Consider the following 12,814-nt stretch of genomic DNA (forward strand, 5'->3'; position numbering starts at 1 on the left):
CGCCAGCACAAAGTTTCTTGTCGATTTCTTGTGCGTACTGGCTCTTCAATGCCAACGGAACGTCACGAGCTTTTGCAAACACAGGTGTTGCACCAGGCTTAAGGTGTACCGATGCTGGAGGACCTTTTAGTATCCCCGCGATATCGCCAAAAACACTATCATAGTTGGCCAGCAACTCCGACAGAGCTTGCTGTTGATCCGGCGAGATCGTGGAATGAGCAATCGCCAGCGAGTTTACCGTACCACTAACACCAAAAAGTTTACTCAAATTCACTTCGGTTGTAAACTGTGAGATCCACTCTCTACCGAATAGCGTATCGTAATCTTCGGCTACCACATACAAATCGAGTTTACGTGTTGTAGTACCGATACATACGCTCACTGGAAGTCGGCCCAAACACTTTATACGATGACCAGTGTAGCTCGTGAACTGCCGATCAGATTTCTGTAGAGTGAAATGGGGTTTGATAATACGCAGTTTGGCTTCACTGATGATACCGCACGGTGCACCGGTGTCAACTTCCATGTCCAAGGTATGTCCGTCGATATTAACATTAATAACTAGCTTCGGGGACGTGTTGACGGAGTGGATTTTTCCCAGCGACTGGACTACATCTACTTGTGAAGCCGGTAACACTTCTGATTGCACCTGCGATGTGGATTGATCCTGAAGTTTCCGCTTATAGGATCTACACACTTTGGAGATGTGGCCCTTACGCTCACAATTGTAGCACTTTGCATCACGAAACTTGCACATATTTCGGGTATGGTTACCACCACATCCACTACACACACTTGAGTCAGATTGTTTTTCACTAAACTGTTTGTTCTGTTTTGAGGAAGAGTTCACTTTACGGGTCTTCGGTTTTTCGTAACCCAGCTTGTTGGTGGCCTCTATGATCGACGACGGTCTAGCCGTTCGAACTTCTTTGGCAGTGTTGCGGGTTGCTTCCAGGGTATGTGCAACTTCGAAAGCAGCTTTGAAAGTCGCTGGCTTTTTAGCGATTATTTCGTCACACATTTCACGAGACTCGAGGCCATGAAGGAGTTGTTCGATTAGCATTCTGTCCAGAAAGTCTCCGTACTCACAGTGTGCTGCTCCTTGTCTGAGTCTGAGGACAAAGCTAGAGACAGACTCGCTCTTTTGCTGAACAATTGCCCGGAATTTAATGCTCTCTACGTACTTATCCTTTGCTTGATCAAAGTGTTCAACTAACGTCGTACGTATTTCATTGAATGTGAGAGTTTCTGGATCCGTTGGACTCACTAGAAACTGGATGGCATTATTCAGCTCCGTACCCATGTGTACTCGGGCGTAATGTCCGTATTGAGCAGCAGGGATATTGCTCAACTGTAACGCCCACTCAAAACGCCGAAAATAGTCCGATACGGTGGCGTTGTCCAAGGAGCGGTATTCGGAAACTGAAAAAGTGGGCGGCTTTGGCTGTGACGCTGCAGCTCTAGCAGCGGGGTCCACTTGTGCGCCAGCCACTGCTTCAATGGAGGATTTGAGGGCATTGGCTAACATCTGGGTAAGAGATGCCATTAGCTCTTCGTTAGCCATCTTGATTTTCGCGAGACCGAAACGAACGCGTTACTCTCGACCGGAAAACTTGCCTCTAAATCCCACTTCTGACACCAAAATGTTGGGTATTTCGGGATCTTGGGGTAGAGTAGGCTATCGCGATTACATTTAGTACTCTTTATTCAAAGAACAGTTAATTAAACGGACTTTAAAACGAATTTAAAACTTTCTCGAGGAAATAGCGGTTTATCTCATTGAATGTCTTGTAATATACTGAACGGCAGTGTTGCCAGACTACTTTAAAGCAAAAGTAAGTTATATAAAAAGATTGCATACATAACATACACAGTTTAACGTTTCATGCAAAAAGGGTTAAGTAGTTGTGAATAATGATCCCTTTGCATGAAATTCGTAAATATATTTTCAAGCCGCTCGCCTACCTCTAATAGAAATCCTGGCTACGCCCATGAATGAATTTAAGTAACCAAAAAGTAAAATTATTCGCCTGCGTGCACTATATTAGCTACTGTACAGCCTACATGCCCGATATTAGCTGTATAATAACCCTATAAGGCTTCCGTAGCCGAGTGGTTAGCGTCCGCGGCTACAAAGCAAAGCATGGAAGGTGTCTGGGTTCGATTCTAGGTCGGTCCAGGATCTTTTCGTAATGGAAATTTCCTTGACCAGGGGAAGCATAGAGTATCATCGTACCTGCCACACGAAAATGGCAATTTAGGCAAAGATAGCACTCAGTTAATAATTATGGAAGTACTCTTAGAACACTACGATGAGTAGCCGGCTCTGTCCCAATGGGGACTTTAATGCCAATAAGAAGAAGATGCCCACTTAGGCACATCATTAGGTTTGAAATATACAGAAAATAATTAACCTTGAAATGAACTGAACTGAGTAGTTGACAGAAGAGTTTATTATGATAGAAAATTACTTAATCTATTTTAAAGGAATGGTAAAATATAGTCGAACCCTATCAATGTTCCAAACGAGAATTAATGGCAGTTGTGATTTAGAATCCTCACAAATTCATGAGCCAACTTTTTGTATGTTGCCTGTTGCGAAACTTTGTTTTGGAAAATAAACTTGGTTTGGTGAGAAATAATGTACGTGAAATGATGGGCGTCTGAGATGTCCTGTCCAAATACCCAATGTAAATTCTAATTCAAAATTCCGTATACATTTACCCTTCCTGAATAGAACCAATAAAATTCAGAAAAGTCTTTGAAGCATCGAGTATTCTCGGCATTCAATGATGTTTATTTCAATTTCGTTTGTCAAAGCAATACACTCATTCAAGATAAAACCGATAAAACTCACCAGCACATCAGCTTACCTACCCCACAAGCCCTGAATAACTGGCAGCGGAAGAGTACAGACACAGACCAAATACCATTACAAAGCGGATCCGCGTCTGCAAAATTTGATTACCCTAACTGACAGGTGACCTATTGAGTATGGCCACCCACCCGTTCTGCAAACCTGTATTCATAGGTACAAACGCTCCGCAACAACTCCGAGACCAGCTCTCATCCATAATCGAATTGGAAAGTCATTTTCCATATTTTATTTCTGTACCATCGACCGACCGACCGTTGCAAACTTTCCCGCGCTCATCCGTGCTTCACTATTTCCATTGCAGAACATCTCCATCCTGGTTGTGCTGCTCTACTCGTGGCGAATCAGCGTCAACGTGAAAAAGTACAGCGACCTGGAGGACGTCTACTATGGTACGTTTATCGCATCCAAGGTTCACATGTGTGGCCACATCTCTTGGATGGACGGTTCTCGGTCATGTTTGATGCCTTTTTTGTCACACCGTACTTTCGCAACAAGCCAATCTGATTGCGATATTATCTCAATGGACTTCGATTTTTTTTTGCGTCTTTCTACATCTTTTCCTTTTTCTGCAGGGGTCCAGATTGCATACTTTGCCATCATCGGAACGCAGTGCTCCATGGTTCTGCTCAGCATTGTGCTGATATTCGGAATCTACAAGGTATGTAACGACATTTGTTATAAGGATAAGGATATAGTCTTTTGTGAAGGGGGAAGGATGATGGGATTACCCGTTTTGAGGAGTATTGATTTGTTAGACTGTTAAAGTTTTATTCAACTTAAGTTCCAGGCCTTTTTTCTATCTTGTGAAAAAATGTGAGGATTATCATTAACTATCCTTATAACCATCCCAGTTTTAAAAAAATGTTAACAGAATACTACAGGGCGTCATTCAAATCTGTACACGTTATTGATGATTGTTGCTAATTCACGATTTCAAATTAATAAAAATCAGCCGATTTTGTGCTGACCAATCTGAAAAAAATATCAGCTTACTTTTTGCATGTAAGCGCATATACTGATACTTTTTCAAATCAGTGTCAATTACACTGCGTAACAAAAATGACATTTTTGCGTGTCTCAAGAACCAAATTATGTGTCTCTAGTAGATTTGGGGACGCTGAATCTGATGCCGTTCTCAGAAATGTCCCAGCACGTCACAATTTTTAGCTACAGATCGCCAAAGTAGTATAAAACACTGGTTTAAGTGATGTTTACATAAAATTTAAAGTATGATTACTCAAACTTTTTTGTGATCCAATACAGTAAACATGCAAAATAGGACTTCAACTTTCATTTCAGATACAATTTGGTTGGAATTGCACGATAAAACTTAGTCTAAATCGATTTTTTCAACATGCTTGCAGTCTCCATACAAAACTCTTTGTTTCTCTTATATGTCAAAATGCAATACTTTTCTAAAACACCAAAAAACAACTTTTGAGCATCGATAGTATCATGAACTTTGCTGATAAGTATTGTTATACACATAAAGTTTGAATTCTGTGGCAAATTAAGCGAATAAATTTCCTTACAAGCTGGCAAACTTGCATGCAAGTTGGCTGAAATAGTCAAATTTTGCATTTTCAACTGCCAATATCTCAAAAACTAGACGTGCTGTGATATTTTTGAAAACGGCAATGGATTCAGCCACCCTTAATTAAGTAAATAACGGTATTTTGATGCTTGAGACAAAAATGTGTTCCGCAGTGTTATGAGGGCTGAGTTTTATTACATTGAAATTGTGGGCTGCAAAGTCAACATGGCTGTTAAAACGAATGACGGGCTACTGAGCCTTAAGGCGAATAGATATGGTCCAGCATAATCTACTCCTACCTTCGAGAATACTGGTGCCGGATTCACACGGTGCTCCGGAAGTTCGCCCATCAATTGACTGCCTAAAACTGGACGGTGCTTGGCGCATATTTGGCAGCGAGACAAGATTCTTTTGGTGGCAGACTTGGCTCGTAAGGGCCAGTAACGTTCACGAACGACCGCTAGTAAACCCCCTTGACCGACATGGTGATGCTCTTCATGAAGCCGGCGGATTAATGCCTCCGTAACATGGTGCCGCTTCGGCAGTAATACCTGATGTTTTCCGTCGTAAGGGATTGCAGAATACTTCAAACGTCCACCCACACGAATAAGTCCGTCCTGCCCAATGAATGGCGCCAGATTTGAATAAGCATGTCGTTTCGTCGATCCTTCTTGAAGACCTTTTGCCAAGTCGCCAAACACTTCTCGTTGAATTACCAGGAACATCGCTCGTTCAGCCTTGTTCATCTCGAGGGCGCTGACAGGAGAGACGTCACGCTTCTTGTGTTTAGCAAAGTCGATAAATCTCAAGACGTAGACCCAGGCTCGTTGTAGCTTCCGATAGTTACTTACACGGTTCATATTGATAGGAGCCTTTACTTCTACGCTTGTTAGTACAGTTGCAGTTCTTATTTCTGGAATGTTTTCGATTATTTCAGATTCATCTGGTATGGGACATGGTTGATGAAGGTTAGGTGAACCCTTCCACCACAGTTCGTTACCTAGCAGCTCTTCAGGTGACGATCCCCTTGAAATCACATCGGCGGGGTTGCTTGCAGAGTGGATATACTGCCAACGATATCCTGAAGTCATTTCAACAACTGCTGCCACTCGATTGGGCACAAATTGATTCAATGCCGATGGCGCCTTTTTGAGCCAGCATAGAACGATCGAACTATCACACCATAATGTCACATGATCGAATTTGATGTTCATAGTTGAAGTTATTTTCTTAACGAGCTCTGCCAGTAGTTTAGCACCACACAATTCAAGCCGAGGAATCGTTACTGGTTTTATCGGAGCAACTCGTGACTTGTTGGCGACTAGATTCACGCTGATAATAGGCCTTTTCATGTGACAGGTCCGTCTATGCATTTGTTTACATCGGTGGAGGACCGGTGCATACACGAGGCTGTCATTTTCATAGAAGAACTGTCAAAGAGCTCCCCGATCAGCTGTTTTGGAACGTCATGTGAATAGGCCTATACCATCTTCGGTTATGCACCTGGTATACACGACCGCTCCATAGGCTCGCTTAGAGGCATCCGAAAAGCCATGTAATTCGATGCGCGCTGCGTCTCGTGGAATAACGCACCGTGGCTTATGCATCTCGTTCACTATTGGCAGTTGGCGCCGTAACTGAAACCACTCCTGCTGATTTTCTTCTGGTAGTTCATCATCCCAGTTCAAACCATGCCGCCAGATATCTTGCATGATCAACTTAGCTGCTGTGACGATCGGTCCAAGAAAGCCAAGAGGGTCAAATAGACGGCCGATGTCTGATAACACCTGTCGCTTCGTGGTCGAGATCTCTTCATTGATCGGTTGAACGCGAAACGTGAAATAATCCTCAAGTGGGTTCCAAATCATGCCCAGAGTTCGAATGGTGTTGTTGATTCCTGTGTCTTCGAAGTTGACGAAAGTTTCTTGCAGTTCCGTTGGTATTTTACTCAGTACGGCTGGATCGTTTGAGCAGAATTTATGAACACCAAACCGCCGCGCTGTAACAGCGTTGACAACTGATGGTAAATGTTTACCACCTCTTCCACAGTTTTTCCTCCAGTCAGAAAATCATCGATATAACTGTGCAGCCGAATCACCAGCTCGGCTAGCGGAAAATCTTCTCCTTCGTCAGTCGCTAATTTGATCAATGTTCTTGTTGCATGATGAGGGGAGCTTGCTACTCCATACGTAACGGTCTTCAATTCGTACACCTTGCGCATACCATTATCATCAATCAATATATTTTCTGGAATTTGCGGTCGTCCTTGTGGAGCAAAATCTGGCGATACATTTTAGGTATGTCCGCCGTCAGAGCAATTGCATGAGAACAAAACCGCAAAATGATGGATTGCAAGTCACTCTGGACTGTAAGTCCCACACGAACGATGTCGTTCAATGCTACTCCTGTCGTCGTTCGCGCCGAGGCATCAAAGACCACGCGAACCCTTGTCGTGGAACTCGTTGGTTTGTAAACGGCGTGGTGGGGAATATAGTATCCGCTTCCATCGTCCTTGATGACTTCCTCCATGTGACCTAACGAACGGTATTCAGACATGAAAGCGAAATATTGTTCGCGCTTCAATGGATCCTTTGTCAATGCAATTAGCAGCTTATCCAATCGTCTGCTTGCAATCTCGTACGAATCGCCTAATGTATGCTGGAGTTCGTTGAACGGTAGGCGAACAGTATATAGCCCATCATCTTCTCGTTGATGCGTCGTAACGAAATGTTCCTCAACAAGGGTGTCAGCTACACTTATGGCCGACTCGGTGCCAACATTTTCGATTTCCCAGAATTGTGTTAAGGTTCTATTCAGCATCTCGTCTTGGTGGTTCAGTTGGCAGACACGCGCGCTCGTCCTGGACTTCCTGGTCTGTACCGATCCGCCAACGACTCATCCTAATTCAGTCTCTGTAAGTGTTACTTCGTTGCCTAACTTCAGGCGGCCTTGCTTGATGAGGTCGAAAAAGTTTCCATTTCCAATTATGAGATCAATCTCACCCGGTACGTGGAATGACGGATCTGCTAGCTTCACATCGGGAGGAAGTGGCCAGGATCGACAGTCTACCTCGGTGACTGGTAGGGTTGGATGTCACCTTCGGCACAACCAGGAAGTCTAGCATAGACGAGGAAAACTGATTAACGCGCGAGACGATGTTCGTACTCAGCAAATACTTAACTCGTGTTTGGATATCATTGAGGCCACTGATAGGTAGATCGACTGGTTGCAACTGCAAATTCAACTTGACAGCCAACTTCTCCGTAATTATGTTGCTATCGGATCCCGAATCCAATAGCGCCCGAGACTTGATTTTGACGCCGTCTTGTCCTACTATTAGGACTTCCGCTGTGGACAATATCACTTGTCGCTTCGAGCCACTGATGCTGCCGCACAACGTGGTTGCACTTGACTTCTCTCCACCAATTTTTGTCGATTCTGGATACTCTTCTTCTGTTGTTGATGTTGACACTGATTGTAGTTGCTCGACGGACTCTTGATGAACATCGTTGGGATGTAGCATGCTGTGGTGCCTACGACCACATCCTCGGATCTTGCAGCCTTGATCGGACGGACAATCTGCTACTCGGTGCTTCGACTTCAAGCAGTTAAAGCACAACATCGTTTTCATCACAATAGTTTTGCGCTCCCCTACGTTCAGCTCTTGGAACTGAGCACACTTATATATGGAATGGTCTTCCTTGCAGCATGGACAACATTCCTTCGTGGTTTGTATGAACGACTTGGATACAACAGAGGTTGAAGGCTTCTGTAATGCCGGTGCACGTTGTTTGATTGGCATAGTCGACAGCTGTGACGTCTGTTGCTGAAAGCGAGTTGTCCGTTGCAAAATACGTCCTTTTTCCTTCAGGAAATCCGTGAACACCGTGAAATCAGGCATAGTACCCATACCCAACTTCGATTCCCATTGTTCTTGCGTGTCTCTATCCAATTTCTTGTACAGTACGTTTACCAAGATCAGCTCGGATAGTCCATCCACCGGATACCCATGACTCTTCAGAGCATCGGTGTGTTTGACGCTTATTTCGACAATCTCGGAAATAGACTTACCGCGATTGTCTTTGCTGACTCTAGGGATATCAAGAAGAGCATCGATGTGTGTATCCATGATCAACCGCCGATCCTCGTACGCGTCTGTCAGAATCTTCCAAGCCATGTTGTAGTCGTTATTATTAACAACCTCCTGGTCAATTTTCTCTTTTGCTTCGCCAATCAAGGAGTTCCTCAAATGAAGAATTTTCATAGCCGGAGTTTCATTAGGATTCAACTTGACATGATGCTTGTGAAAAGATTCTTGAAACTATACCAGCTTTCAGGATTCCCGTCAAACGTAGGGAACGGCGCATGTAATTGCGGTCCCTGTGGCACGTACACTGGTGGCTGCTGTACAGCAACCTGGTTATGATTCGGTTCAGCGATTGTACTAGGGTTTTGGTACCGGGAGTACCGGTACCGAAATTACCGGTACTACCGACCATTTTTTGGTACCGAAATACCGGTACTGGAAAGCTTTGAGTACCGGTATTTCGGTTCTGATGAAAAATTTAATAATCGTTTGCGTTAATAAATTTCTTCACAAAAAATGGTACGTAATTTTGGTAAAGTTCGCTGCTGACGAATTTATCAAGTCGATCAAGGAACTTATTATATGAAGGCTTATGCTAATTTGCATTTTTCTGTACTAAAGATGGTTTATCTCCGTACATAAAATCGTTAAAAGCTCATTGTTAGCACCATGTTACCGTTAAAAACATGTTTTGGAACATTGAAAACACTGAGGGTAAAGTTATTGAATGGAAATGATTCAGCAGACTCTTTCGTTACCAACATCTTTCTAGACAACTAGGAACAAGTATGGAGAAAGGTTTCACGATATTGAAGCATTAAAAGGTGCTTCAATTATCGTACAAATAATGATAGAAATTGTTGGTAATAATTCGTCTATTACGATTATGTTCAAAGCGAAATATTTGTTGTCCCTTCACGATGCATGGCCAAAAACTCGAGCAACATTCGCATAGACCCAGAAAGAGCTTTCTCTGTGTCTGAGAGTTTTGTTATGAAAAGACTCACATGTTTGGCAGTTGAACATTGAGCTTTGAACATGATTTGCATTTTGTATGGTGATAACATGAAAATAGTCAATAAATTATTCTTTTTTAACGATTTTCCGCACCACATACAATATTACACTATATATCTGCAACTTTTCGAATTTACTATACAGCGGTCAACTGTGGATGGTTCAACGACAAATATGAATGAATATGGTCCACCACGTCAGACAAAATACATATTTTTAAGTATTTCATGGCTTATAAAGTAAGAACAGAGGACCTTATTTTGTTAATGCTATAATAAATAAAAATGAAAAATAAGCTTCAGCAAACTTGTGTTTTTTGGCGAATTTAAAAAGTTGCAATTTTTTGTCTAATACTGTGCTTTATATTTATTGCAAACAAATCTTCCAGTACCGGTATTTTACCGGTATTCCCGGTACTGAGAGTAACAGTACCGTAGAACCGGTACTCGTCAAAAGGGTTCGGTACTAGGAACCCTAGATTGTACTACCAATCTTTATTTGCAGGCAAACGTACAGTTGATTGTGTAGCTCTTCGAACGTAACGTATTCCTTACGCAGTTCAGCGCGCTCATCCTTAGACAATATTGCGGCAATATCGGAATAATTCTTCTCATACTCATCCGCAGTTCGTCGCAGGGTATCCAACTGCAGATGAAGTAAATGTGTACTAACATCCTCTCGTCGAATCGACTCGTCCATTCGCAGTAACTTGTCCAGCAGCATATCGCGCCGGACGTATAACACTTCCAAACTCTTCTCCATTTTACACTGTTCTTCCTTGTTTTTCTTCGCCGTCTTCTGAGCGGCAATCGATAACACTGAGTTGTCACCCGTCAAAACGTCCAAAATATTCCGACGAGTAATGTCCCGCACGGTTCTTCGGGGTGTATTTGTGTCGGACATCCACACGCTTTTTTGTTCTTTTCACCAGGTTTTCTATTACGAAGCGGTTTCGAACCGACTTTTCGTTCACAAAATGGCTTCTCTTTACCGCGTAGCACGCTCACTGCATATCGCCTGGCTGGCAGTTTCACAATATGGCGTCGGATTGTTTGTGTCTCGGACACTTTACAATCGCTGCCGGCGTAGCCTTGGGCTCCGCGCCTCCGTCACTTTTTCTTGGCCTTGCGCCGATTTCGGTACACGGTATTAAATCTTACTAATTTCCGAACCGCTCGATCACGATAACCATCGCAATTCTTCCGGAAATCCGGGAGAACGGACCAAAATGTTTATTCGATAGCTCAGAAGGCTCAGCATGAGCCGAAAAACGGATGGTTTTCGCGAGAACAATCGAACGCAACCGTGTATTAGAACGTCAACTTTATTCGAGTGGACGAAGGTACGGTGCTGCCATCTGGGAAAAGTTTGCTCGATGCGTGAAGCGCCGAAAATTTTACCCGGCAAGGTATAGGAAGCGAAATTTCAAATGCTCATATAAAATTAACTACAATAGTTATTTAAAATCTTTTCAGTATACGTTGATATACTTTTGATGGGCTACATTATAGGCATATAATTTTAAGTTTTATATTTTTTTCTCAATATGCTGCTGATTCTATAGTTGATCAATAGTCTAACCCCGTACACTTTACAGAATTTAATTAAAAAGTGTTTTGAATTTTTTAGAAGCATTTGAAAATTGACTTCCTATGCTTTGCCATGTAAAATAATCGGAGCTTCACGCATAGGGTCAACTGTGGTAATTACCTTCGTAGACGCGAATTCTGATTCTTCGATTACAACATTGTTGCCAGAAAATTGAAATAAAAGAAACATGAAAATAAATTTCTTTCAAGCAAATAACAAGGGGTTCTTCGATGTACTCTGCATCACTCAGACATCAAATTCTCATAACGCTTCAATGGAAGAAACAGATGAAAAGTTTGACATAGGGAAAACAAACAAAATGACGATCATAAACGCCAATTATGGGGGTGGGGTCTAAACAATTTTGAATTTCATCACACCAATCTGTCATGGAACGGCCTTCTTTCCTACAGTGAATTATGCAGTGTCGTAAAAGTCATTTCGCAGCTGAAATCAGTTGATAATAAATCTTCGAGCTGTTTAGTAGAATACCTATAAGTAGATGAAAAAACCGAATTTAGTACTATACCATTTAATTCCACTAGAGTTTGTATCCTTTGACAGATACGCGTATTTCGATCTCAACTGTAAGGCCGTCTTCAGTGTCGTGTACTAGACTCGACTTAGTCGAATCGAGTTTAGTACACGACACTGAAGATGGCCTTACAGTTGAGGTCGAAATACGCGTATCTGTCAAAGGATACAAACTCTAGTGGAATTAAATGGTATAGTACTAAATTCGGTTTTTTTTGAAATCAGTTGTTTATTGACTATTACGGTGCGCTTTTTCATTATGCAACTGTTTTGAGTTGCGTAATGGATTATTACATTTTTGAATTGCAAAAAAGGGAATACATCCTGATATGATTTCTGATACCCTCGAACTCGAACTCGATTTTTACAACACTCGGCAAGCATCGTACAACACGTGCTGTAGACATCATTTTTACGCAACTTGTTGCGTGAACTAGTATTTCAATTTCCAATTGTATTCAATTGAAGTTTGTTCAATATTTCCTTAACAGAATACATACCGCGTATTTATAATTTGTGAAATATTTTATTAATAAATGAAGACGCAAAAACATGTTTTTTGGTAGTTTTCACTCAAATGTATCTTCCTTTGATAATAAAGAATTTAATAAAGTATTACAAACATAAACCACTTTGTCTCGAATCAAACGTTTAAACAACGCATATCGTGCTTGTTTAACCTTTACAGTACTGGGTGCCGACATCAAAGTTTCAAGATTCTGTAACCTCACAATCGTTCGATCGATTTTGATCAAATGTTCAGAAAAAATCGCATTTTTGTTGCTTTATACATTGAAAATTTCGAAATCAATGATGGTTTTGGACTTAGGTCCAAATTGATTTGGTAGCCAGGGTTTTTCGAAATGGAAATGATGTGGAAACACAAGAAATTTTGTAAATAATTTTATAAAACTAGTGGTCCCGGCAAACTTTGTCTTGCCATAAAGTAGGCTGTTAAAAAACGCTGTGAATCGTCCTATGGGGCTCTGCACTGTTTTGATTTTGTATGGGATTTTGACGTTTACTGGCCTTGTGTTCATTCTACCACCCATCTCCTTATTTGAAAGTGCTCTTTATGATAACGTGAAACCATTGTATCGATCTTTAGAGCAATGCAATAAATATCTTTCAATTTCTCAGAATACACAAATAACCTTCTCATCACTTCAATTTT

The 12,814-nt window shown here is 41.9% G+C and overlaps 1 protein-coding gene across 3 annotated transcripts in view; it reads left to right on the forward strand.

The window, feature by feature from the left end:
- LOC110679619 overlaps positions 1-12,814 on the forward strand; it is a 94,131-nt gene that overhangs the window by 76,257 nt on the left and 5,060 nt on the right. For all 3 annotated transcript variants that reach the window (XM_021854919.1, XM_021854920.1, XM_021854921.1), the window contains exons 4-5: positions 3,180-3,267; positions 3,451-3,536. In XM_021854919.1, the coding sequence (XP_021710611.1) occupies positions 3,180-3,267; positions 3,451-3,536 (174 nt within the window). The remainder of the gene's footprint in view (positions 1-3,179; positions 3,268-3,450; positions 3,537-12,814) is intronic.

This window comes from Aedes aegypti, chromosome 3, assembly GCF_002204515.2.
Source record: "Aedes aegypti strain LVP_AGWG chromosome 3, AaegL5.0 Primary Assembly, whole genome shotgun sequence".
NCBI lineage: Eukaryota > Metazoa > Arthropoda > Insecta > Diptera > Culicidae > Aedes > Aedes aegypti.